General features: G+C 38.2%; 1 protein-coding gene across 1 annotated transcript in view; it reads left to right on the top strand.

Moving 5' to 3' along the window:
• The window catches only part of LOC122747557 (protein mono-ADP-ribosyltransferase PARP14-like), a 78,139-nt gene that overhangs the window by 41,792 nt on the left and 12,912 nt on the right, over positions 1-23,435 (top strand). The window contains exons 8-15 of the mRNA XM_043993507.1: positions 2,161-2,403; positions 3,717-3,935; positions 13,223-13,298; positions 13,796-13,945; positions 17,134-17,196; positions 18,099-18,266; positions 20,649-20,852; positions 20,952-21,548. Coding sequence (XP_043849442.1) covers positions 2,161-2,403; positions 3,717-3,935; positions 13,223-13,298; positions 13,796-13,945; positions 17,134-17,196; positions 18,099-18,266; positions 20,649-20,852; positions 20,952-21,548 — 1,720 coding nt within the window. The remainder of the gene's footprint in view (positions 1-2,160; positions 2,404-3,716; positions 3,936-13,222; positions 13,299-13,795; positions 13,946-17,133; positions 17,197-18,098; positions 18,267-20,648; positions 20,853-20,951; positions 21,549-23,435) is intronic.

The raw sequence follows: 23,435 nt of genomic DNA, 5'->3' as shown, positions 1-23,435 counted from the left end.
TGGATAGTTGTCCTTGAGTAATTCAGATTCATCTGTAAAATTAAGAAGTGTGGAGCATAATGTTTCCTCCAAACAGCTCTCTCCCCTAACTTCCTCTTTCATATCTTGGTACCACTGCTGTCCCAGTTACCTATGTTTATAAACTTAGGGTTCATCTTTGACTTCTACCTTGCTTTCCAAATCCAAGTAATTAACAATTCTTATTGACTGTTTCTAGAAAATGTCTCTTGCATCCACTTTTTCTTTACATTCCTACTGCTATCACACAAATACAAAATATTAGTTTTCAATATCTGATTATTGAAATGGCCTCCTTTTCATCTTTTACATGCTTATAATGCAGTAGGATCATGAGATGGTAGTATTTAGAGATATAAGCATGGATATCCTTTAGACCAGAGATTCTCAACCTGGGGTCTGCAAATTAAAAAAAAAATTATAACTGTATTTCAATGTAATTAGTTTTCTTGGTGATCATATGTATTTTCTATGCATTTAAAACATTATGAGAACTGGGGCAGCTAGGTGGTTCAGTGGATAGAGCACCGGCCCTGGATTCAGGAGTACTTGAGTTCAAATCCAGCCTCAGACCCTTGACACTTACTAGCTGTGTGACACTAGGCAAGTCACTTAACCCCAATTGCCTCACACAAAAAAAGAAAAGAAAAGAAAAAAAGAAAACATTATGAGAAGCAGTCCATAGGTTTCATCAGACTGCCAAAGGGATCTAAGCCAATCTGCCTCATTGTACAAATGAGGAAATTCAGGTGTAGAGAAGTAACTGATTTGTCCAAGTTTAGGTGAATAGTAAGCAGTATGCCACTAACATACAAATTTATTCGTAGAAGTTCTGGAAATAAAGGGATGAATGCTTCTACATATTCCTATGGTCTACAATAGTTTTGTCCTGAAGTGTTATATAAGTCCAAATTAATTTTTTGCTTGTAGGTCTTGTCTCCCCACCTACATGTTAAGCTTTTTGAGGGCATGAGCTTTGTCTTTGCATCTTTGATGTTTTTTGCACATAATACATACTCAATATTAGTTAATATGTTTGGATTTTCTGTTCTTTCTCTGTTGTCTATTTCCTATCTTTCAAAATTTTCAATAGCTTGTTTCAATAATTCAGGGTGAAATCTTTCAATTATATATCATTATTTTTATTTTTTCAATGAACAATAATCAGCCTTCTCTCCCCTTCTCCCTTCTCCTATTGAAAAAGAAAAAAATACAAAACATTCTTTCATCGGCTACATCCCCCCAAAATATGTCTCATTCTGTACCCTGAATCTATCACCTCTCTATAAGTATATAGTGTGAGAAAATAATTATTAATAATGGATTTCTTGGGAAAACCCAGGGATTCAGTTCTAGCCTTTCCTCACCCCCTACTTTGGAAGACTCATTTCAGGAGACTTTAGCTAAACTCAAGTTCTAATCCTGTGCAGGGAGGTACAATAGAAATGGAGAATCGACTCTTTGACTAACTCAGTGTATTGAGAGTATTAAGCTGCACCTATCTGGACTTTGACTTTGCCCTCAGGGGGCCAGTCTCCCATTAGACCCTGATATCATTACAGTAGAGCTCATTTTAGTATGGACCACCCTAAGGTCATGTCAACCAATGGAACTGATTGATGCTATCCAATAAGCTTTGATCAGTATATAAGGAGCCACCTCTATTGAAAGGAGGAAAAAGACTCAGATCATGAGTCGAGCACCATTCTTGGCTTCCACTCTAGGCCTGGAAGTCTGTCTAGTTGGTGAGAGCTCTCGTCTTAGGACAGAATAGGTAATGTAGGGTTTCTGAGCTCTCCTTGAGGGGGGGTTTCTGCTTGTGTTAAGTGCCACGCAGTCAATTCTTTACTAATATTTAATATACTTCAATAATAAATGCTTATTGCCTAAACTGGTGCAATAGTCATTATTATATAAATAACCATTAATTTATAAGTGGCAATACTTTAGAAAACCTAGTCTGGCCCACCAATAATTTAGCTAAAAACTATCTAACTCCCAATAATTTAAATAACACAATAGTATGTTTAACCTGAATCCTCTGGATTCATAGTTGGTCATTGCATTAATCACAGTTTGTAAGCCTTCCAAAATTGCTGATGTGATTAGATTTTTTAACAAGGTATTGGTTTTGTCTTAAAGACCGATCTTATTGTCAACTCCGTTCCTTGGAATCTTCAGCTTGACAACAAACCATCTACTCTTTCTGGGGCCTTATTGAAGAAAGCTGGCCCACACCTCCAAGAAGAATTAAATGAAGTAGGAAAAGGAAAATCAGTGAGAGAAAACCATGTTTTCCTGACAAAAGGCTATAATTTGGACTGCAGATTTGTGCTCCATGTGGTGGCTCCTAGCTGGGATAATGGAGAAGGGAATTCACAAAAGGTAAAGAAAGGTTTGAGTTCATTTAGAGGTCATAGAAGATCTTTCAAATTCATATAAGCTGTTTCTCTTCTCAATTTATGCTAACAGTTATGGGAGAACCCATCATCTTTGCCATTTAGTTCCATGTAATTGATGCTTTCTGAGGCATGGTCAATGATGGCAACAAGAACAAAATTATGTCATTAATAGCTGTGTAGATGGTGGTGGTGGTGGTGGTGGTGATGATGACAATGACGACAACGATGATGGCAAGGAAGATGCAAGAAAGCCATAAGGGATATAGGGAAAATTGATGAGTTGGTGACTCTGGTTCTCCATCTATGGATAATTTTAACTTGTTCACCCCCACACACACACACACACACAGAATTTGAAGCTCTCTTAAAGGTTTCTACACCTTTCCATATTCTCTTCCATTCTCTTTTTTCCTTTTCCCTTATGATTCACTCAATTGCTAAAAACAAAAAGAAAAACAGAGGCAGCAGAGAAATGCAATTATGGTCAGAGTTGTTAGAACCACTGTGCTTCCTTCTTCCTGTTCCCATTGCTAGCTGTCACACAGCAGTCACTATCATATTCTCTTCATACCCTAGGTCACATTGTCCCTCCACCCACTTGGTTCTTTCTTCCCAAAACACCTTAGGAAGAGCTCAGGAAATATGTCATTTAAATACATTTAAGTACATGGCAAAAATCTGATTAACAGCTTCTCATCCCTGCTTTTCTGTGTTGACATACACTGCATGGGGAGAAGGGTCACTAGGACCCAGATTCTTTTTTTTTGTGGGGCAATTGGGGTTAAGTGACTTGCCCAGGGTCACACAGCTAGTAAGTGTTAAGTGTCTGAGGCCGGATTTAAACTCAGGTCCTCCTGAATCCAGGGCCAGTGCTCTATCCACTAGGACCCAGATTCTTTAAAGGAATCCCTTTGTGATTAGGACAATCAATTTGCTACCAACCCTGGCAGTTCTATCTTTGCATTAGCCCTCTCTTTCTCCTCTACATACTCCCTAAGTTTTTTCACAATGATTCTATTCTCTCTCAATACACCGACTGGTAAACTTCCAAGATCCTTACAAAAATGCTAGTTCCCTATCCATACTCTTTGTCACCACAATCAAGCCAGTTTCCAGAGTCCATGACCAACATCAGTCCCAAGTCTCCTTCCTGAAAACACTCAATCAAAAATGAGGGATAACTAGAAGCTGAATGCTACTTCAGCCTTGGCCATGCATTTTCCTCTTTGCCTAGAATTGTCTATCTCTAACACTAGCCTTGTATTTACATGAATTTATTTTCTATTTTTCATTCAGGCAATGGAAGACATCATCACAGCATGTTTAAAGATGACTACTGTCCTGTCTTTAGAATCAATCACTTTTCCAACAATTGGAACAGGAAATTTAGGATTTCCTAAAGTCCTTTTTGCTGAATTAATCCTATCTCAAGTGCTCAAATTTAGCAGAAGACCTTTGCAGACTCTAAAGGAAGTTCACTTTCTGTTGTACCCCAGTGATACCGAGAACATTGAGGTAAAGTCAGTTGTCTCTTTTTTTTTTTTTGTCATTTTGGTTAACAAAGTACCTTCCTCATGTAGGTACAAAATCAATGCTGCTTTGATTTTTTAAAACATTTCTCGGGCGGCTAGGTGGCGCAGTGGATAAAGCACCGGCCCTGGATTCAGGAGTACCTGAGTTCAAATCCAGCCTCAGACACTTGACACTTACTAGCTGTGTGACCCTGGGCAAGTCACTTAACCCCCATTGCCCCGCAAAAAAAAACCAAAAACAAAACATTTCTCAGTAGCCTCACACAGAACTATTTGCAGTTTCTTCCCATTGCTTACATATTTTGGTTTTTGTAAGGCTTTTTTCCTGGACTATAGGTATGGTAATGGTGATAAATTCACTAATGGGATTACCTATTATGAAAAAATCTTTTGCTTTGTAATATCACAGGAGAAATAGGTGGTGGGGGTCCTTAGGTATTCCTCTGTAATGAATTACAACTCTCACACACAATCCAATTAGAATAAAATGGTCTTTTATTTGTGCACTAGACAAAGTGATGGAGAGGGAAATTGAAGACTTTACCTCAAGGGGAGGAGATGGCTTAGAAATATAGTCTCTTTGAATGGAAAAAAGACCAAAGCTTTTATAGAGGATAGATGGGGTGACTACCTGGCAATGAAAAGTTCCTTTTGGGGGTGGAGTGGGAAAAGCTTGAACGAGGGGTGGGATGGGAAAAGCTTCTGGAGTTATCTGTCTCTTGGCACTGCCCCAGGTCTATAGAATTTTATCTCCCCTTACTTCTTAGTTGTGTCCATCCTGCTATTTAGTTGGCTAAGCTAAACTTTAATAGTCCCTTAATTCCTTGATGTGTCCTAACCCTTATGTCAGTAACAAGGAAAGCTTTTTGAGAGAGAAATGGAAAAAGATATAGCCCTGGTGGTCATCTAAGTGTTGCTGCTGAAGGACAACTTAGCTTAAAATGGAAGGGCTCATAAGCAGTCAAGTGGCCATGAGGTCTTGTATTCTTTGACCATAGTAAACCATAAAGCAACACAAACAAATTTAATGGTTTTCAGAATTATGAGCCTCTCTTCCACAAAATGGTAGGTAGTAGCTGAATGAGGGTAGAAGGGGATAAGAATCATATAGTTTCTAGGTTGAATATAAATATTAATTAACCACATAATGTGAGATAGATACTCTAAATAAGATAAATGTTTTAAATAAGTTACTCAAAATTGTAGATACTCTAAATGTCTAATGACCTATGAATTGACATTCTTTTTCAAAGAACTGAAACAAAACTGGACAGCAAAAGGAATTCACAGTTAAATAGTGAATGCCCATAGGCTTTTAAGTCATGGAGGCTTTGTGAGTCTGGTGAAACCTATGGTCCCCTTCTCAAGAACCAATAATGTTGTTAAATGAAAAAAAAATGAAAAAGAAAACATAGCATTGCAAAGGAAAGTAATTGTATGGAAATAGTTATACAGGGCAGCTGGGTGGCACAGAGGCTAGAACTCCTGGTCTGGAGTCAGGAGAATTAAGTTCAAATCCTGCCTCAGACACTTCTTAGCTGTGTGACCCTGGGCAAGTCACTTAACCCTGTTTGCCTCAGTTTCCTCAACTATAAAATGGTGGTGCTGAAGAAGAAAATGGAAAACCACTCCAGTATTTTTTCCAAGAAAAGCCTAAATGAAGTCACAAAGAGTTGGACACAACTGAGCAACAACACAGTTATCAAAATATTTTTAAATGATGTCATGGATCCCAAATTGAGAACTCCTGATTCAATGGGATATTGAACAATTTTACCTGGTAGTGCACCTTGCTAATGAATTTTAGTAAAAACATCACCATGAAAATAATGTCGGTTTATGTGTCACAACTCTCACACATGTTCCAATTAGAATAAAATATTCTTTTATTTGGGTACTTAGAGAAAGTGACCAAGAGGGAGATATCTTAGAGACATATTGCTTGTCCAACAGAAGAAAGGCAAAAGCTTTTATAGAGGATGGATGGTGGGGGAACAGATGGGGTGGCCACCTGACTATGGAAAGTTCTCTTTGGGGATGGGGAAAGCTTGAATGAAGGGTGGGATGGGAAGGGCTTGAATCAGGGATGATTGTATCTCTGTCCCCTGACACAGCTCATGTAGCAGCCACACCCAATGGACTTTTCTCCTGGTGGAGTGTAAGAGACTTGAATGAAGGGTGGTGGTGGTGGTCCTGACTTCTGGAGCTATCTTTCTTTGTCCTGGGCACTGCTTATCTCCCCCTACTTCTTAGGTCTGCCCTTCGTTCAGTTTAGCTTCTCAAGGAGAAAACCTGAGTTAAGCCAAACCCATATCATGTGTCAACATCTGTCAGGCTAAATAAAGAGACAGAGAAATTTCATAAAGAACTTGAACAACCAAATGAACATATACTTTGCTACTTAGTGACTTAGATGCAAAAGGATGGTGAAAAATGTTGAAAAGTGTGGCTCAAATCTGAGAAATGAAAAGTTTGTAGAATAGAAGCCTCACACTTATGTGGACAAGAATAATTTCTTCCAAAAATGAGTTATAAGGTGCTGGATATGGTATACACCAAATAAGATCAGTAAAATACGGAATTGGCTACAGATAACAGGAAATGTCTGGCTACTCATTAGGGAGTCATATCAGCATCAGTAGTCTGTAGTCAAACTAATGACTCTGAGAAAAGTTTAAAATAAATTTCAAGCCAGAAGGACTTAAGATAAGAAGACACTGAACAATTCCAACAGCCTTTTCCTGACTTATTTGAAAGCCAACAGGCCCAGAAACTGCCTTAACCAGAAAACACTTGTCAAGGGGATAGATAGAGAAAGCAGCTAAGGGAAATAATGACAACATATAAACTCACTTGTAAAACACTAGAATCAACTTATAATGCAATATAACCTTGTGTAACACATCTTTTAGCACCTCCAGGGGAGATCCACTCTTAGTAGACTCTACAATTGTAAGCCCTAGAGGTCAAGGGGCAGGATGGAGCCAGTTTCCCATTCATGTACAGAGATCCAAGGGCTCTAGTGAATTTATATTTAAATCATTTCCCTTAGCTGTGTGATCCTGGGCAAGTTACTTAACCTCTGTTTGTCTCAGTTTCCTCATGTGTAAAATAAGGACTCTGGAGAAAGAAATGGCAAATCACTACAGTATCTTTGCCAAGAAAACCCTGCTGGGGTCATGAAGAGTTAGACACAACTAAAAAATGAGTTAACAACAAAATGATTCCTTTAAATCTGAGAGAGGTTTTCTTTTGGTATGCCTCCCTCAAAGCAAGGGAGTGATGGTGTCCATTAGCAATACAGAGGCACCCAGTCCCAGCAAGGAGGAAACACTTCTAATCCTTCAGTATTTGTCTCTTATAGTGAAGGTGAAATCATTGCTTGCAGTCCTCTTGGATGCTTTAAAGGCAAGTTAGTGAATTCTAGGTAAATGCCCTAGTAGAACTTGGAGGAGGCTGAAATTATCAGGGACAGTGCAACTAATGGGCCCAAAAGACACTTTTATCACAATTATCTTCAAGGTATAGTTCGTAAGGACACAAAGCATATTCATATCAGTCTCTCTTTACTGAATGGCCACAGGCATTTTGCTCTCTGTCTCCCAGGAGTGAGGAGCACTTCACAGTAAGTAACTACCATGTCAGTAGACATGACTAGAAGCATGAAGGCCATTCAGAACTCACCTTCCTCTTCATTGCCCATCCCTCACTTCAATGAGATCAATTCTTTATAACTACAGCATTTATTCTGGGCTGGTCATGGCTCAGATATTTTAGGTTGGATATCAAAACAAAACTAGGCACTCATAAATCATTCAACAGTTAACAAAAGTCATAGCAGGAGAAGGATGTTCAACAAGGAAAGGCCTGAGATACCTTGTGTTGACTGAACTTAGTGAAACTCCCTTGCCTGACTTGCCCATTATTTTCCATCAGCCACTTTTCATAAAGGGTGCTACTTTGTTATTGTTCAGTCATTTCAGTCATGTCTGACTTTCTATAACCCCATTTGGTGTTTCTTGGCAAAGATACTGAAGTGATTTGCCATTTCTTTCTCCAGTTCATTTTTATAGATGAAGCAACTGAGGAGGAAAGGTTAAGTGACTTGCCCAGGGTCACACAGCTATCAAGTGTTTGAGGTTTTCCTGAACTCTACTGCACCAACAATCTGGGCCAAACAAGTCTCGAGGATAGTCTCAATACCTGTTGAGGAAAAACTTACAACCTTTCCTCCTAAGGAAAAACTTGAATGGGGATAGGAGTTAGGCTTCTATCAGAGGCAGGACTTGAACCCAGGTCTCTATCTACTATGCCATGATGCCTTTTATTGGTTATGGTGTGCAATTGGATAGCCATCCTGAATATTTCATGTATCAGAGAGAGTGGCAGGTATTGCATTTTGGAAATTGTTGGATGCTTTTAATGATCTTAAGCTACTCTGAGTTAGAGATAAATTACTGATCTGTATCCATGGAGGGAGTTACTATATTTGAAAGAAATCATGAGGCTAACTCCAACACAAACACAAAAAAGAACACCATTCCCCAATGCAAAAATCTACACTTCAAACAGAAATGTTTTCCTGGCTGTCTTCTAAAGTTATAAATCCTGTTGTAGTCTCTGAGAAATTAATATTGAAGATAAATCTGGCCTCAGACACTTGACACTAGCTGTGTGACCTTGGGCAAGTCATTTAACCCTCATTGCCCTGCCCTCCCCAAAAGAATAAAAGTACCAGTGTAGTAAGGCACACACACAGGGAACACATGGGGCCTGCACAATTCACAACTCTAGAACCAAAGAGCCTTGAAACCCTCAATAACCAGCCATATATGTTTACTTGATAGATATAACTTGAACAAGTGTCTCTGCTATGAAACTAGCCTGATTTTTTTGGTTCACAGAACTAGCCCCTCTTGGGTCACATTGTCTCATCTGGACAGATTAATCTGCTAGATGGCTTCACGGTTGATCTTCTTCTAGCCTGGGCTGTTCCTCCACTCAGCTGGGGTTGTACTTCAAAAATATCTGTAGTGGGGCAGCTAGGTGGTGCAGTGGATAGAGCACTGGCCCTGGATTCAGGAGGACTTGAGTTCAAATCCAGCCTGAGACACTTGGCACTTACTAGCTGTGTGACCCTGAGCAAGTCACTTAACCCCAATTGCCTCACAATATATATATATATATATATATATATATATATATATCTGTAGTAACCAACATTTTCAGCTTCATACTTAATGATGTCTTCAGCTGAAAGTGTTTTGCTCTTCTGAAAGGGAAGTAAAGGGGTCAGCTAGGTGGTGCAGTGGATAAAGCACCAACCTTGGATTCAGGAGGACCTGAGTTCAAATCCAGCCTCCGACACTTGACACTTACTAGCTGTGTGACCCTGGGCAAGTCACTTAAACCCTCATTGCCCCAGAAAAAAGGGCAGCAATTCTTATCCTAATTGTCATAAAAGACTCCAGTTCTGTTCCTTCAATGGTACTCTTGAGATGGTTCTTCCCCACCTTGATGGAAGGAGGTGGCAGTTCAGATGGAAGTGTTTGGCCTTCTTTATCAACCATCGCTTCCTAGTAATAGGTAGCAGTGCTAAGAGCTAGAGCCTCTTTTTCAAAGTGTTAGGAACAGAGTGTCCCAAAAGTCTTAGTTCAGTAAAGCTTAAACTGCACTAGAGACCCTATTATTTTCATTTGATCCAAATTCCTTATTCATTGCTGGATCCCTAGCCAAAGACTTCATTTTAGGTTATAACTAACAATATTCTCTACCACTACATCATAACTAGGCAATGTACATTTTTCTAATAATCATAAAACAGTTCTGAGATCCGAAGTTCCCTAGTTTTTAACAGCAAAGTTCTCTCTGTCCTATGAAAATGTGCAACTGTAACTCAGAACAGCAGACCTTGCTCTAGACAAACGAATCATCTCTGCAGCTGTTTTTTTAGTATTATTCATACGCAAGTTTTATATTTATTTTTATCTTTGACTCATTTCAATCATCAACATTGTCAGAATCTAAAAGGGTCACCCTTTTCCATATTTAACCCTTGTTTCAAACGTTTATTTTACAGGGGCTATAGAAAACGTTACTGTCTCTAAGATTATAAGAGCCAGAAAGAATCCAAATAGAATTTTCAGAAAAATTGTTTTGTCTTGGCAGTTGAAAACATCAGTTGAGAAAATGGCTTAACATGAAGTTTTTTTTCTCCTTGGAGTCAGGAAGAAAGTATATGTATAATCTTTCCTCCATGAGGATAGAGGATCAATCCATGGAGAATTCAGAGACAATAAGAAACTGACAGATGAGAAAATTACTTGATATGAAATATTTCTCACTATAAAGAAGGTGCATCATTTATTTGTGATCCATGAGGATGTATGACTATTCTGTATCAGAGAAAGAGATAGACTTCTCTCTTATGAAATTCTCTTAAGTGTTATTTTATGAGGAAATTCTGAGAAAGAATTCTATTGGGGGGAGGCAGCTAGGTGGTCCAGTGGATAGAGCGCAGGCCCTGGAGTCAGGAGGAACTGAGTTCAAATCTGGCCTCAGACACCTAACACTTATTAGCTGTGTGACCCTGGGCAAGTCACTTAACCCCAATTGCCTCAAAACAAAACAAAACAAAACAAAATAAAACAAAAAGAAACCAATATTGCTGGGGGCAGCTAGGTGACACAGTGGATAAAGTGCTGGCCCTGGATTCAGGAGGACCTGAGTTTAAATCCGGCCTCAGACACTTGACACTTACTAGCTGTGTGACCCTGGTCAAGTCACTTAAGCCTCATTGCCCCACCAAAAAAACAAACAAACAAACAAAAACAATAATGCTGTTACTGTATTCAATATTCTCTTGGTTCTGTTCATTTTGCTCTTCATTATTTCATACAAGTCTTTCCATGTTTTTCTGATCCTGAATACTTTGCATTACAAAGAGATCTGAACTTGAAATCCCTGGACCTTCATTCTAATTCTGACTCTTTTACTTACTACCTGTTTGACTTTGGGCAAGTCATAGCCCCTCTAGGCTTTCATTTACCCTCCTCTAAAATGAGGAGGTTGGACTAGATGATCTCTCAGGTCTCTTCTAGCTCTAGAATTGATTTTATGAGCCTGAAAGATTCATTGTTTCTGAGGCAGCAACTTATATTTTTAGATAGCTAATTCTTACAGAGTGCTTTTTACCATAAGCAAACAGTTGCATCTCATATATGTTTCTTTTTTCTTTTCCAATCTATATACACACTTTTTGTTCAACTAGTCTTTGTATAGCATGTCTTCAGATGTCCTTATTTTATTTACCTTTTTACTTAATGTAGTCCATGTGATGAATAGTTTTCCTAAAATGTAGCCAGTAAATCAATATTTATATAAGCACCTATTATGTCCCAGGCACTATTCTGGGGATACAAAAAAGGCTAAAAGATAGTCCTTGCCCTCATGGAGCTTACAGTCTCATGGGAGAAACCACAAGCAAATAAATATGTACACACAACCCCACAAAAAACCCTTTATACCAGATAAATAGGAAATAATTGAGAGGGAAGGCACTAGAATTAAGAGTGGTTAACCTTCAGAAATGAACATAATATTCTAGGTGTTATCTTCTAAAGTCAGAATACAGTGGATATATTGCATCCCTCACTGTAGACATTATACCTCTCAATATAGCCCAAGTCTGTATTAACTTATTTAGTTGTTGTGATACCTCTGATTCATATTGAGTTGGCCATACACTAAAACCAATGAATCTTTTCCAAATGTCTAGTTACACCACTCCCAGATTACATTGCTGAAATTAGTTTTTTGAATCTAAGTATAAGACTTGTAATTCTTCCTGCGAAATTTCACCTTTTAAAAACCTTCCATATTTTAAATTGTTGATATATTTTGGTTTTCTAACCACTAGGGGGAGTACGAGCAAATTCAGGGCTCTCCAGCTGCAGACCACAACAGCCCCTGATTATCACTATGATAACCTTACATGTACAGTTGAAGGTCACTTGCTTGGTGGAATAGGAGGGAAATCCTAGGTCCTAGGCTTTTCTTTCAAGCTGCAAAGAAGAAATAAGCAAGGAGACTAAGATCCCACAGTGCAACTTTCTTATCTTCTGGTCCCTAGGGGGGTAACTCTATTCTTCTGGAAGGCTCATGTGTACCTTTTATATAGTGGGAAAATACCAGCATTCCCCTTCTTTCTATAGCTTGCTGACCCTACCTCCTGCCCGGCTTTGCTGAGAAAAATAAATCTTCCCTTTGAAAAAGAATTTCCCAACCACAGTAGACAACTTAAGGTTTATTTCATGACCCACAAGTAACTTTTAGAAAATAACAACTATTTTAAATAGTGTGAAAATAAATTTATACAGGTAAATCAAAAGTCTTGAATCTTGTCACAATAGCCAGAAAGGAACAATGGGAAACTAGAAACTTAAAGGTTTTGATTAGTAAACAGAGAAATTCATCTCCTTAAATGGAGAAAAAGAGGAATGGAGGGTCACTATTTCATCCTACCAGCTCAAGCTTAGTCATCAATGCAGATTCAATTCAACCCATAGTTATTGCTTGGAATATTCCCTATATATACTGCTTCCTACCATCATTCTGCCCATGTTGGCACAATCTCCATCAGCTCCAATGACTTCTATTCTGTGGCCAACTGCAATGACTCCTCCCCATTATACACTATACACACTATACCTTCCAGATAGCCTTTTTTTCAGAAGCCCAAACTCAAGGTCAGGGGCAAGACTATCAGAACTTGAGGAATGCTGAGTAAACTATCTGGTCAACAATTGGTTCCCAAGGCTCAGTTTTCACTTTGAAGTGGGTCAAAAAATAGGTTCTTTTTGACACAACAGATACCTCTCAACAAAGATCCATAAATAACCCCTCCCCCCAACAAAGTGTATTTGGGTCTTTTGTGGCTTTTTAAATGATATGTTTGATTTTTTTTTGTGGGTCAATGAGGGTTAAGTGACTTGCTCAGGGTCACAGAGCTAGTAAGTGTCAAGTATCTGAGGCCAGATTTGAACTCAGGTCCTCCTGAATCCAGGGCTGATGCTTTAACCACTGCACCACCTAGCTGCCCCCGTTTGATATTTTAAATCAGATTACCCATGATTGTCAAATGGAATTCAGGTTGGAGATAACCAGCAGGTATAGGAATAAGTCTTAGTTTATTCATCACATATATTTCTCTAACGAATTTGATTGATGTTTCTGCCAAAATTGCACTCAGTACTGTGTTTCTATTTCTAGGCATTTTCAGAACTATTCAGATGGATTAATGGAAATCCTACCAGTGACAGAGTTGCTGTGACTAATGACACTCAAGGTTCAGTAAAGTTCTTTACTAAGTAGTTAGTAGTAGTTGAAGTCCAGAAGAAAAAAATCATGATTTGTTTGCATAATAAATCAGTAAGAGAAAAGATCTCAAAGCATATGAAATTATGGACCATTACAAGATGTTAGTTATTTTTATATAGCATATATCATTCAGGACCAATAAACTGATTTGTCCACTTTTGCCTGGAGCTGTTTTATTGACCCATGAGGGTTGAAACCATCTTTCATGTGACTTCTACATAAACTTAGATGTAATGGAACAAATACTTCCTTCTTAACAAATTTGGCTATGCTACTACAAATACTATATATGGCATACATCCTATTTTCTTACTCTTTTTCACCTAAAGGATCACCTCTTAACCCAATGGAAAAGTAAGCCAAGAGATTAACTAAATGAAGCAGTAATAAAGAAACAGAGAAAAGCCTACTTACAGTAGACCCAGGATCTGGCTTGATATCTCATTTCATTTCTTGTCTCCTTAGGTCTCTTTGGGACTATTTCTAACCCTGATTTGGGAGTCTATGAAATGAAGATTGGTTCCATTACTTTCCAGGTTGCCTCTGGAGACATCATCAAGGAAAATTCAGATGTGATTATTAACTCAACAAATGCCACATTTGTCCTCAAAACAGGTATTTGGTTTAAAGAATCTTAATTAATATAATAATGAATGAAGTAATAACATGGGAAGGGGTCATGAACCTGTCACAATTATACACATTCCATATCCTAGAGCATTCTATTCCCTGTGGAAATTTTCTTTCCAAACTGGGTAAGAGGAATTCTGAGTGGCTGATTCAGATAATTGTTGGGAAACAAATCTGATCAATTCTCATCACTGCTCTTCTATTATATTTTATAAATATAACCCTGATATTTATCAATAAGCACTAGCATCTAGATTTCTCAACTCTACTTATCTTCCTCCAGCCTCTCTGCTGACCTCCAATCACATTTCAAACTGCCTTTCAGATATCTCAAACTGGAAATCCAGTAGATATCCTAAACTCAATATGTCCAAAACTGAGCACATTGTCTTTCCCCCATACCCTCCCCCTCCTCCTACCTTCCATATTACTCTTTTTTTTTCTGTTTAGAATTTTATTTTCCAAATTATATGTAAAAACAAATTTTGACATCAATTTTTTTAAAACTTTGTCTACCAACTTCTCTTTTTTTAAAAAAAATGTTTTTTATTACCACTGCCATATTCTTTTTTCCCACCCCAGGGCAATGAGGATTAAGTGACTTGCCCAGGGTCACACAGCTAGTAAGTGTCAAGTGTTTGAGGCTGGATTTGAACTCAGATCCTCCTGAATCCAGGGCCGGCGCTTTATCCACTGTGCCACCTAGCTGCACCTCTCCCAGTTCTTAGTGTCATCCTTGAATCCTTCCTTTCTCTCTCATTTCTCCCCTACCCCTCCCCACCAATTCCCACCATAACCGATCCATTGCCAAGGCCCCTTCTTACCCCTGACACTACCACCACTCTAGTGCAAGCCCTTTTCACCTCCTCACACCTGGACTATTATAATAGCCTGCTCGTGGATTGCCTGCCTCAAGTCTCTCTCCACTCTGCTCTTTCTCCATGCAGCCACCAAAATGATTTTCCTGGGGCAGCTAGGTGGCGCAGTGGATAAAACACCAGCCCTGGATTCAGGAGGACCTGAGTTCAAATCTGGCCTCAGACACTTGACACCTACTAGCTGTGTCACCCTGGGCAAGTCACTTAACCTTCATTGCTCCGCAAAAAAAAAAAAAAAAAAAAAAAAAAAAAGATATTCCTAAAGCATGGGTCTGACCATGTCATACACACCTTTTGCCCCACCCCAGTTAAACTCCAGCAGCTCCCTTTTGCCTCTAGATCAAATACAAAATACTCTTTTTGACATTAAAAGCCCTTCATAACCTAGCTCCCTCCTACCTCTCTTAGTCTTCTTATACCTTACTTCCTGGCATCTACTCTTTGATCCAGTGACACCGGCCTCCTCACTGTTCCTGAACAAAACACTCCAGCACCAGTCATTTTCTCTAGCTGTTCCTCATACTTGGAATGCTCTTGCTCTTCCACTCCAAGGACTGACCTCTTTTAAGTCCCAACTAAAATTTTAACTGCTACAGAAAGCTTTCCCCAGACCCTCTCAGTTCTAGTGCCTCTCCTCTGTTAATTATTTCCTATTTATCCTGTACATAGCTTGTTTGTACATGTTTGTTGCCTGTTGTCTTCCCCATTAGATTATGAGCTTCTTGAGGGCAGTTAGCACAGTGCCTGGAACATAGTAGGTGCTTAATAAGTATTCACTGACTGGCTGAATCTCATCTGTTATTTATCATCTCCCATCACCTGGTGGTAAAAGGAACCTGCTATTGCCTGAAGCAGTCCATTCCACTTCTGGATAGCTCTAATTGTTAGGAAGTTTTTTCCTTATATCAATCCTAAATCTACTTTCTCTACTCTCTACCCACCATGCTTATTTCTACTCTTTATAGCCAAGCAAACCTAAACTAATAGCTCTTCCATTTGTCAGTCTTTTAAATGCATTAAGATATATCCCGCTGACCTGGGTCTTGTCTTTTTCAGGCTAGATGACTCTAATTCCTTCAAGCGATCCCCATATGGCATGATCATCTTGAGGTCCTTTAAAAGCATACTGGTTATCCTTCTCTGGATGGATACAGTGCCTCTATTACTGAAGTGTGAGATTATATTACCTCTTTTGGCTGTTATATCACAGTGTTGACATATTGATCTTGAAACTCAATAAAACCCCAAAATATTTTTCAGACAAATTACTATATAGCCAACTCTCCCCCATTTTGTATTTGTGAAACTGATTTTTTAATAAATTTTAAAAAATATTCTGAATTAGACAAATATTAAGAAATACAAATTTTCCATACACAAAGAACAGAAACAGAGAATAGAACATAAACCCACGGATCTAGATCATATAAAGTTGGGACCTTTTTATTTTCTTTAAAAAAAAAATGGAACAATACATTTGTTCCAAAGCTGTCTTGTTTATATGTTTCCCTCTGAATCTACTGTTTTCTTCTATAATTAAAAAAACCCCTTTCTTAGCAATCATTCTTTTGTATCACCTCCTTTTCCCCCAATTTTCCCCTTCCCCCCCAAAAAATATTTTTAAATGATCATGAGTAATTAATAATCATAGCCAAGCAAAACAAATCCACACTTTCGCCTTATCTGAGAATTTATCTCTAGTCCATTTTCTCTCTATCAAGAAATAAGAAGCATGTCTCATCAACTATCAACCAATGTTATGGCTGATTATTGTTTTGTTTTGTTTACCAAGTTGTAGTCATGTTAGTTTTTCTGGTACTGGTCACTTGTGAGGTTGATGTTTTAAAAATCAAAATGTAAGACTTTCCATTTATCTTTATTAGAATTGACTCAATATATGTTAAATGTATCATCTCTATCCTTATCCAATTCTTGTTAAATAGTACAGGGTCAAGTGTGGATCCCTGAATGACCCTACTAGAAACCGTTTATTAATGATATCAAATCATTAATTACTAATCAAGGTTAAGTCATTCAACCAATTCCAAATTAACTCAACTCTACTATCTTCTAGCCCATATCTCTTCATACCATCCACAAGGGTGTCTTCTCTGTCACTTACTAGTTATATGATTGGGGACAATTAACTTCTATTCTCTGGGCCTTGGTCTCTTTATATATAACATTAAGAGGAGCTGGGCATTGCAATGGATGATCTTTGAGGCCACTTCCATCTCTAGCATTCTATGATTCTGTGATCCATGCTCATTCCTGTTATGACTTTTTTTTATCTAGGAGTTTCCAAAGCCATTTTAGAAGCTGCTGGACCAGCTGTAAAATTAAAATGTGCTATATTAGGTATGGTATTGATGCTTATGTTTCAATCATAATCCAATGAAAGTGAAGGATGTGGAGGTTAGGAAGAGAAAATGTGGGAAAGGGTGGGAACAAGGAAGAAGCACTTTAAGAATCCTTGTTAAGTTGGTGAGGATTCCTAAAAGTATTGTTATTGTAACAATTTTCCTTCAATGCTAGAGTTCATTTTCTGTGCGACTATAGCAGGCAGCACCCACACCTGGTCTAATCTGAAGGACTCACATTATCCCACCTCCCAACCTTCTACAGCATAAATGAAAGACTTAACGAATGAAAAGTTATTTATTAAATACTTACTACATGTCAGACACTGTACTAAGGACTGGGGATGCAGATATATGTAAGCAAGACAGTACCTATCCTCAAAAAAAAAAAATCAAAGTATTCTAACAGGGGAAGAAATCATGTAGAGATAGAATGGTAGGATATGGAGGAGTACTACAGTGGTGACCTACTTTGGATATGGATAGGAAGGTTCTTGAAAGATATGTCAATAACATTTTTTTTGGCGGGGCAATGAGGGTTAAGTGACTTGCCCAGGGTCACATAGCTAGTGTCAAGTGTCTGAGGCTGGATTTGAACTCAGGTCCTCCTGAATCCAGGGCCAGTGCTTTATCCACTGTGCCACCTAGCTGCCCCTGTCAATAACATTTTAAGAGGTGTTCATAAGTGGAAGAGAGTTGTACTAGAGAGCCCTGAAAGATCCTATTCATCTTTGAGAATTTAAAAAATTTGAGCAGAAGAATCAAACAAATATCATGCTCTTCCAGACTCTCCTTTTTATATACAGCCCTCCTTTGCATAAATAGAATACCTTGTATTCTCAGTCATCCAATAATTTTAGTGACTTGTCTCATGACTTTTTTTCTTTCTCCATTCTCTAGCTAAACAACCTCATGATAATTTTATAGTTACACAAGGTGGAAATCTGAAGTGCAAGAAAATAATTCACGTGCTTGGGGTAAATGATGTAAAAGAAAGTTTCTCCAAGGTTCTGCAGGAATGTGAAAAGAGGAAATACACGTCCATTTCCCTCCCAGCCATTGGAACAGGTTTGTAGTGATTAGAATTAGCTCAGTCTCCCTTAGCCTATATATTCACTACTAAGGAGAACAATACTAAAACTGTGTGAAAGTGATAAAAACCATATTAATCTAGGTTGAGGTAATCTTTTAAGCCCTGAGCACCACAGTGCTTATATGTACAATAGAATTTCACTGCCAAACATAAGATACAGGAAGGCAAGAAGAAAAAGAGAGATGAAAGAATTGACAGGTAAGGAATAAGGATGTAGGATGGGAGAGAGGGAAGAGGGAGAAGAAAGACTGAAAAAAATAGAAAGAAGAAATTATTCCATGTAGCAATCATCAGCAAACACAAAGATTCCAATATACAAAGAACAAAAAAGACAACTGCACATGCAACCAAGTTTCTCCTTTTTTCCCTAGCTTTCCCGTAAGGGTCATTTCTTGACTTCCTTTTTTTCTTCCTCTACATTTAACCCCTTTGGAAAATTCATTTGTTCTCATAACCTCAGCAGCCATCTCTATGCATATGATTATCAAATCAACATCTCCATCCATGACCTCAGCATTCTCCTTTCTTTTATGTGTCTTTGGGACAACTCCACTTGGATGACTCATTGTCATGTGGGATTTAACATGTCAGTTACTGAATTTATCATGAAATCATAGAATTTTTAGAGCTGAAAAGATATTTAGTGTAATTCTAGCAATGATTTCTATTTTTTAGATGAAAAAATTGAAACTTGAGAATTTAAGTGACTTTCCCAAAATTACCAGTTAGTTTAGTGGCTAACCTTAGTTAGAGCTCAATTGAAGCAATTTTTTTTCAGTAGTCTTTCTACTATCTTTCCCTACAAAATAGGAAACATTTAACATTTTCCATTTTCTTTCTTTACTGCCAATGGCATTTTAATTCTTGTTTCCATCAAGACTTCTTTTTCTTAATCTCACACTATAGAATCTGATATCTACTTTTTTTGACTTGTCTTCCCTTTTCAGTCTTACTACCTTTTACTAATTATTTCTCCACAGTGTCTCCTAAATTAAGGATTTTTCTTACTGATTAATATTGGTTTTTTAATTATTTTGATTTTATTTTAATATTTCTTATCTTGTAGAGTCATTGATCTATGTTTGGACTATTGTAATTTTTAGTTTATTTCTTGGCTCAGGTTTGTGACTTTCTATTCTAAGTTATTAAATTTATTTTCCACTCTTTCCTTTATATCTCTTACTTCATTTTATAATTTTGTACTTCTTTCTTCATTTCTTCCAGATATTATTTGTACTTCTTTTTGCATATGCGTATTATTTCTTTTGGGGGGGGGTAGGGGATAAGGATTAAATGACTTGCCTAGGATCACATAGCTAATTAAGTGCCAAGTGTCTGAGGTCAGATTTGAACCAAAGTCCTCCTGAATCCAGGGGTGGTGCTTTATCCATTGCACCACGTTGCTGTCCCTATTTCTTCATTCTTCCAGATATTATTCTTTTCTCTAAGGACTTGTTATAGGAGTACTTTCTTTTTCTAGTTTTATGTCTTGGGCTTCTCTAAATCCACAGTATTTCTTCATTGGTACATTTTCTTCTGTTTATTCATATGCAGCCTTTGTTTATAGATTAAGACTTTATGCTTGTGTCAGACTCTTCTCCCTCTTGTTCTCTTGAATGGAGTGGTGAACTCTTCCTTGGTCCTGGATGTGGTAGCTAAAACTGAGGCCTGCCCTCAGAAGGAATCCCTAGGTTTGGGCTTAATTTCCAGATGGCTTGATTTAAGTTTTACCCTCAACCCCTTCTGTTTCCTTCTCATTGTGTAGCCCCCAAATTCAGAGATGACTCCATACCTTGCTGTGACCCTGACAGACATCAACCAGATGTTGTCAATTGTGCTGGTATAAGCCTTCCTGCAAGACCCTAGGTACTGCTCTCTTCTTTTGCTGTGGCTCAAGTGTGGACTGGGCTGAGTGGTCACTGAGGTATCCCTGTCACCTTCTGTGGCTCAGGCACAAGCTGCCTAATCCCTTCATTGCCTATACATTGTTGTGACTTTATCTCTTGCAACCTATACCTTCCATCTACTCCAGTTTGTTTCTGCTCAGAGTTATCTGTAGACTTCTAGCATACACACACACACACACACACACACACACACACACACACACACACACACACACACACACACACACACAGAGTTCCCCATAGTACCTAAAGCAGAGGGGAACTTAGTCCATAGCCCTGGACTGATTGCAAAGTAATGCCAAAAAGAATTTTGGAGGAAGGAGTATTTATCCATTAAGAATGAAACCTAACAACTTTTAGTCATATTATTTCATAATTTGTGCCTTAGAGGGCTTTCTCTTTCATTGTTTTGTTCTTGTCATTTGTTGGGGGTTTTTGTTGTTCTTTCAGGAAATGCTGGACAAGACCCAGCTAAAGTTGCTGAAAACATAATTGATGCTATTGAAGATTTTGCATGCAAAGGGTCTGCCCAATTTGTGAAAAAAGTGAAAGTGGTCATCTTCCTGCCACAGCTACTGAAAGTGTTTTATGACAGTATGAAAAAAAGAAGAGACTTTGTGCCACCAATCCCCATGCTCTCTGAATTAAAAAGCAAGTTGTTCATTTTATACAAATGCATGTGCTTGTGATAAATATTATTATTAAAAAGTGCTTTTTGGTAGATTTTCACAGTATAAATTATTTTTTTAACATTTTTAGGTCTTGCAAGCAACCTTTCCAGGAACCAAGATAATTTGGTCTTGGAAAAGAAAAAAGAGTCAACCATTTTCCAGGTGTGTGGTGAAAATAAGGATAATATTGAAAGTACTATCTCTTGGACACAAGATTTAATTTCAAAGGAACAAAACAATTATGCCTTCTCAGATGAGTCTATCCGAAATTTTGGTGGAAAAGAATACAAAGAACTGAATGAGCTGCAGAGAAGCCTGGATATCACTATTACCATGGAACATGGAAGCTCCTGTCTCCGGGTTTTAGGGATTGCTAGAGATGTGTTAAAGGCTTCCCAAATGATTGAGGACATGATCAAAAGAGTTCGGTTGCATAAAGATGAAGAGTCCAAGGCTGAGCTGCTCAGTGGCATCATAGAATGGCAGTATAATGACAGTGGTGTTTTCAAGTCTTTTGACAAAATAACTAATATGCATTTAGAGGATGCAAGGAAAGAAAAGAAAAGTAGCATTGATATTAAAATTGAAAATGAAAACTACACAGTGGACTTTCACAACAACATTGCTACAGGTGAAATGGGACAGAGCTTTCCAATTAAGCGGCTCACCAAATCTGAAGGTCAGTACTATTTTTCTCTTCCTTTCCTTTCCTATTCTTTGTCCTTTCCTTTGCCACTGCTCAAGCACCTGCCCTGTGTCTCATGCTATTTGAGGCAATGGAGGGATTTTTTATAAAGGAATAGAAGACATTGTTTTTTGCCATTGCATTCCATTTTTGTGCCATTCTTTTTTTTTTTTTTTTTTTTGCAGGGCAATTGGGGTTAAGTGACTCGTCCAGAGTCACACAGCTAGTAAGTATCAAGTGTCTGAGGCCAGATTTGAACTCAGGTACTCCTGAATCCAGGGCCGGTGCTTTATCCACTGCGCCACCTAGCCACCCCCCTTTTGTGCCATTCTTAACACAATGACTGGCACCTAGCAAGTGCTTTCTAAATGAGCATTGACTCACTTCTGTTCCCAGCTTTGTATAATCTTGGCCAAAGTCACTTACCCTTTTTCAGCCATATATAATCATCTGTAAAATATAGAGCATTGTAAATCTTTTTTTTTTTTTTTTAGTGAGGCAATTGGGGTTAAGTGACTTGCCCAGGGTCACTCAGCTAGTAAGTGTTAAGTGTCTGAAGCCAGATTTGAACTCAGGTACTCCTGACTCCAGGGCCGGTGCTCTATCCACTGTGCCACCTAACTTCCCCTAGCATTGTAAATCTTAATATAGATGAGTGCTAATTTGGTATAGTTGAGTTTTCCACATCTCCCGAAAAAGAAAATCTCCCATGATTTGTTCCATATTAACAATTCATTCCTTCGGTTTAAGGCTTAAGGGAGGGAAATCCACCCTATTCTATAAAATTATGTCTTATCAGTCACTCATACCTTTGTAAAATTGATTTGTCACTCATGATGAATGAATAAATCAGCTTTCTGGTGTGTAAATCAGTCTTTTTTGGATCCCCTTTACCTTGAATCAGCTCTACAAAGAGTAATTTCTTCTAGATAAAGCTACAAAATGTCATTTAACCTACCATACTAAATACAGAATAATTTTGGAATTAGGGGAAAGAGTAAAGTTTGAGATATGTCGCTGCTGTTGTTCTCTTATCTAGCACCTCATCTTTATTGAATCACAGCATAGTGGTGGCAGCAAAAATCCAACAGATGGCATTAGCTGACCTAGTCAAGGAAGAGCTAGGGTGAATAGGAGGTGAGAATACAAAGCTTGAGCTGATGGAAGAAGCTCACATAGGACCTTAACTTTAAGCTTTGGTATTTTATCTTATCTTTGGGAGATGCAAGCTTGGTGCAGTGAATCATTAGCAAGCACCCAAATTAGGAATCCATGGGTTCAAGTCTGGCTTCTTGCTTATACTAGTTGTGGGGCCCTTGGTAAATTACTTTACCTTTCAGTGCCTAGGCACCTCTCTAAGACTAGAAGTTGCAGAAAAGCTGACTGAATTTGTAAAGGAAAGGAATTCACAAGTTCATTCCCTTGCCTAGCTTCACAGCTACCCATTATAAATTCATAAATTTGTTTTAGGATTTGTACATGAGTCTCTTAAGAGCTTTCCTTACCCTTGATCTGTTCTGCAAAGAATGATCCCTTCTGGGGGAAAAATGACAAAACTGGGATTCTGAATGGCTAAGCCAAGCCCAGGACCCTGTGACAGAAATGAAAGGCACAGCCTATCAGATTTGCCTATTGCTTTACTTTTCTATTTAGGTCTTTGGAAACTTGCCAGGATGAATGAATGAAAAAGTAGCTATTAATCATTCCATAAATAAAGGTGCAGCGTGTTTATACCTGTTAATGCTCAGGAATAAAATAGAAAGCCTCGTTAGTATAGTTCCTTAAATGTAGTAAGGATTTAATAAAGGTTTGTTGAATTGAGTTGAAGCAATTGCTCGAAGACCTAGCTAGCACTGGGAAGATAAAAAAGAAGAACATGGG

The sequence above is a fragment of the Dromiciops gliroides genome, chromosome 3 (genome assembly GCF_019393635.1).
Source record: "Dromiciops gliroides isolate mDroGli1 chromosome 3, mDroGli1.pri, whole genome shotgun sequence".
In the NCBI taxonomy this organism is placed as follows: Eukaryota; Metazoa; Chordata; class Mammalia; order Microbiotheria; family Microbiotheriidae; genus Dromiciops; species Dromiciops gliroides.
Note: the sequence above shows the minus strand (reverse complement) of the source record. Positions and strands in the feature narration are given on the sequence as shown.